Source organism: Gracilinanus agilis, unplaced genomic scaffold (assembly GCF_016433145.1).
Source record: "Gracilinanus agilis isolate LMUSP501 unplaced genomic scaffold, AgileGrace unplaced_scaffold56059, whole genome shotgun sequence".
In the NCBI taxonomy this organism is placed as follows: domain Eukaryota; kingdom Metazoa; phylum Chordata; class Mammalia; order Didelphimorphia; family Didelphidae; genus Gracilinanus; species Gracilinanus agilis.
Window position 1 is genome coordinate 1,326 of NW_025391420.1, and position 4,347 is coordinate 5,672.

Sequence of the window (4,347 nt, forward strand, 5' to 3'; positions counted from 1 at the left end):
CATCACTTTCTCTCTCCGAGGCTCAATTGCTTCCTCTCTAAAATGAATGGGTAGCAGAAGGAGATCTATGATCCTACAATCCATAAGACAACTGGGCTGTACTGGGCCCCTTCCAGTTCTAAAAAAAAAAAAAAAAAAAAAAAAAAAGCTTCATTCAATAAGCCTGTGATCTGATTGGGGAATGATGGGATAGGATGAGATGGATCCTCTTAGAGCAGGAGGGAAGGTAGGAGGCATCATGGGAATAAAAAAAATGAAACTGAGAGGAAAACAGGTTCAAAGTCCAAACACAGGAGGGACATTTGGAAAAGCTATATTTATATTGAGAAGATTCTGAGATGGAAAGGCGCTCGGTGAAAGGAGACATGAAAATATCTGCAAATATGGCCGCAGTCGCCAGTGCATCCCCTTGGACGTAGAGATGCCACTGCTACAAGACTTATGCCTCAAGAAGGTCAAAGAAGAAAGGGCTGAAATGGGCAGAAAGATTTCTAGCAGCTCTTGCAATAGCCACAAACTGGAAGTGGGTGCCCAGGGATGGGGGAATGGCTGGGCCAATGTGGCATAGCAACAGAATGGCAGGTGGCTATCAAAGAAACAGGGAAGAGGAAGAATTAGGGAGACGTTGGGAGGCCTGTGTGATCTGCATCCCTAACAGGAAGGGAACTCTGGGTTCTCGTGGACTCGGATTCATCCTTGGAGGACCTACCCCAAAAGGAAAGTCTTGGGCACCTTCCCTCCACTATTTTGGTTGTTGAGTTGTTTTTCAATCACGTCTGACTCTTTGTGACCCCATTTGGGGTTTTCTTGGCAAAGATATTGGAATGGTTTGCCATTTCCTTCGCTAGCTTACTTTGCAGATGAGGAAAGTGAAACAGACAGGGTGAAATTACTTGCCCAGGGTCTCACAGCTAGTAATTATCTAAGGCTAGATTTGAACTAAGATCTTCCTGACTCCAAGCCTAGCACTCTATTTACTGTGCCACCTAGCTGCCCTATCTCCACTATAGAAATCTCTAAAAAATAAAACTGAAGGGGGCAGCTGGGTAGCTCAGTGGAATGAGAGTCAGCCCTCAAGATGGGAGGTCCTAGGTTCAAATCTGGCCTCAGACACTTCCCAGCTGTGTGACCCTGGGCAAGTCACTTGCCTACCCTAACCATTCTTCTGCCTTGGAGCCAATATATTGTATTAACTCCAAGACGGAAGGTAAGGGTTTAAAAAAAAATAAAAATAAAAAATAAAACTGAGATATGCTTCATATTCAGGGTGTCATTAAAATGCAGGTAAGGAGGGGGGCAGCTGGGTAGCTCAGTGGATGGAGAGTCAGACCTAGAGACAGGAGATCCTAGGTTCAAATCCGGCCTCAGACACTTCCCAGCTGTGTGACCCTAGACAAGTCACTTGACCCCCATGGCCCACCCTTACCATTCTTCCACCTAGGAGCCAATACACAGAAGTTAAGGGTTTAAAAAAAATGCAGGTAACAGGATTCCTTGTTTGGGTATCAAGTCGAAGGCAACTATTTATTTCATCCAGCACAAAACCATAGAAGACTCAAGACACACTGAATCAACACACACACATTGTTTTTCAGGCTTCCTTAGCCTGTTTCCCTCATGATGCTCCCCAGGAAGGGAAAGGCCTCATTTAGGACTACGGAATAGGTAGATATTGACCGTAGTGGACCTGCCAAGCATTTCCCATGAAGTTCAGCTCACTTTGGCCCTTCAGCCAATGAATCCTCCTGCGGGTGGTCGTGCTCCTGGCCCTGCTCAAGGAAGAATGTCAGCAGAAAGAAGTTCATCGAGGGCTCCTCATCACCTAGACCAGCTCGTGGTTCCAATGCTGATGCCCCTGGAGACTGGGGGAGAGGAATCGCCTTCCCTTCCCCTCGGGGAAAGTCCAGGAGTGAGAAAGCAAAGAGTCTCCGAGCCCCAAAAGCCTCTCAGTTGCTGCTCAACAACTGAGGCCAGCAAAGACCCCCCCGACTTTCTTGTAGACCACAGAGGGGGCAGTTCTTCCTGACTCAGTTGCCAAATATATTCGATGCAATTCCCCCACCGTGAGGCCAGAAGACCAATCAGGAGATGCTGTGCCCTTCCAGCAAAGCATATGACCATTAGTAAGAGGCCAAAGGACTCCACGGGAGGTGCCGGGGCCTTTGGAAATCTGATCAAATCCTTATTAGCGCTGCTTCAAGAAAGGGCAGACCAACCCTCCCCACCCTTCCCTGGCCAGCCCTCTGCTCTGCCAGTTGTTTCAGGATACAGGTAGGCCCCCTTGACGGCAGGGGGGGCCCCTCTTTTCTGTCTGTATCCCCAACTCTTAGCACAGTGCTTGGCACATTCATTCTGACTCCTTTGGGCTGCAAAGAGCTCTGGGACAGAGAAGCAGGGCTGTAGGGGTCGGGGCCCCTGGCTCAGCCCACTCCCTGGGGTGCTCTGAAGAAGCATGGCCCCTGTCCCCTGACCCCAAGAAAGGGAGGCCAGGGAGCTTGAGTCTCTCCTCTCCCCACCCCACAGGAAAGAGAGACTCCTGGGGCTTCGCTCCCAGCCTCTGTACTCTGGGTGACCTTGGGCAAGTCTCTCCTCCTCATCCCCTTGTGCTCTTTGGTTTCCCCTCCTGCGATGTGAGGGGGCAGGTGGGATGGCCCCGGAGGTTTCTCCCAGCTCCAAGTCCTCTGATCATGGGGCCAGGAGCAGAGGCAGAACGCAATGTCCTCCCCGACGCCCCTCCCCATCCCCAGCCTCCCAGGAGCCATCTGGCATGGATTCCTCAAAGCTCACAAACCCCAAGGACCAGAGTTTGGGCTCAGGGTGGGGAGGGGCCAGGCTCTGCCTGCCCACCCTCTGCTGAGGCTGCACTTTGGGCTCGGTTGGGCCCCAAGGCCCGCGCCCCCTTCCTTTCCTGTTTGTGTTAATCCCTCTAAACAAAGTCAAACATTAGCTGGGGGATCGCAGATTAAGCCTTATATAAACCCCCTTGGGGGGCAGACAAACAGAGTCGGAGCCTAGAAGAGGTCAGAAGAGGGAGGGAGCAGCTGCGCTTAGCCGGCCCGGGACCCTGGAGGGGAGCAGGAGGGCCTCCCGGCAATCTCTCGGCTGCCTGACGCAGGTGAGCTGAGATGGGGCCCCCCTTCCTGTCGGGCTCCCACCCCGCCTCGAAGGGGCCCCTGGGAGAGGAGCGGAGTCTGCCCGGCCTTCATTTCTCTCCTAGATCCCTGCACTGAGACCCAGAAGGGACCTCTGGGCCTCTCGGAGTCCCGCCCTGACGTTTTACAGAAGAGGAAACTGAGGCAGAGAAAGGTAGCGTTCCTGCCCGGCTCCCCCAGGCAGAGAAGAGCCCAGCCAGGAGACGCGACGTTTCTCTTTCCCTTACAGCCGGCTGCTCCTCCTTCTGCCCTTCTCCCTGCCATGCCTCAGCCCTGAGCCCGTCCTTCGGGTCCGGCCCCTCAGGGTTGCTCCGGCGGCCCCCCGCCCCTCGCCCTCGCCTCCCCCTCCTCGGGGGCACCATGTCCTTCTCGGAGCTGCTGGAGCGGGTGGGCAGCATGGGGCGCTTCCAAGTCCTGCACGTGCTGCTCCTGTCCGTGCCCATCCTCTTCATGGCCAGCCACAACCTGCTCCAGATCTTCACGGCCGCCACGCCGGCGCACCACTGCGTGCCGGCCCCCAACGCCTCCTCCCTGGCCTCCGCCCTGCCTCTGGGGCCCAACGGGGAGCCCGACAGGTGCCGCAGGTTCACCCACCCTCCGCTGGAGGGGCCGCTGGGCCCGTGGAACTCGACCCTCCCCAATGGGACCTGGGGCCACACGGAGCCCTGCCTGGACGGCTGGGTCTACGACAGGGCCGTGTTTGCCTCCACCATCGTGACCGAGGTAAGAAGGCCCCTCGGCCTCCACCTGTTTTACGCAGAGTCCACAGTAAGACTTTATGTGTTGTCTCTTGGGATTCCCACAACCCCCCGGGGCTGTTATTGGGCCCCTTTTGCAGGCAAGAAAACGGAGGCTCTCCCTGCTGATGAGATCTGCTCAGGGTCACCCAGTCCTAGTAGGGTTCTCCCTTCAGTCCACCGGACTTCACGTCCAAAAGGTCATCGTCACCCACATTTCCCTCAGGAGAGAAAAGATAAAGAATTGTACTCTGGTGGGCATGTAATCTCTATTTTGCAGGCAAGGAAACTGAGGCACTAAGATGGGATAATCAGTTTGTCCGGCCATAGCCCCATGACTGCAGTCAGGTTTCTGATTTGGATTAGGTGATGACCGACCACTAAAATTCCCTTCCAGTTTGGACAAGTCTGAGATTTGAAGTTGTCGAGACTTGAATCCGGCTCCCTTTACTCCCCCC

General features: G+C 54.3%; 1 protein-coding gene across 2 annotated transcripts; it reads left to right on the top strand.

Moving 5' to 3' along the window:
* The first annotated feature begins 3,020 nt into the window (after positions 1–3,020).
* LOC123256104 (solute carrier family 22 member 8-like) lies at positions 3,021–4,339 on the top strand. 2 transcript variants are annotated; one of them, XM_044684794.1, is made up of 3 exons: positions 3,021–3,115; positions 3,218–3,875; positions 4,170–4,339. In XM_044684794.1, exons 2-3 carry the CDS (start codon positions 3,513–3,515, stop codon positions 4,188–4,190), a joined length of 384 nt encoding a protein of 127 aa, XP_044540729.1. In that variant the 5' UTR covers positions 3,021–3,115; positions 3,218–3,512; the 3' UTR covers positions 4,191–4,339. The 2 variants fall into 2 exon arrangements, with proteins under 2 accessions (XP_044540729.1, XP_044540727.1); XM_044684792.1 differs by having other exon boundaries at positions 3,218–3,306; positions 3,382–4,339.
* Positions 4,340–4,347: the final 8 nt, after the last annotated feature.

Bases quoted from the DNA above. Each gene is read 5' to 3' on its own strand.
- LOC123256104 (XM_044684792.1), top strand. From the start codon at position 3,513: ATGTCCTTCTCGGAGCTGCTGGAGCGGGTGGGCAGCATGGGGCGCTTC.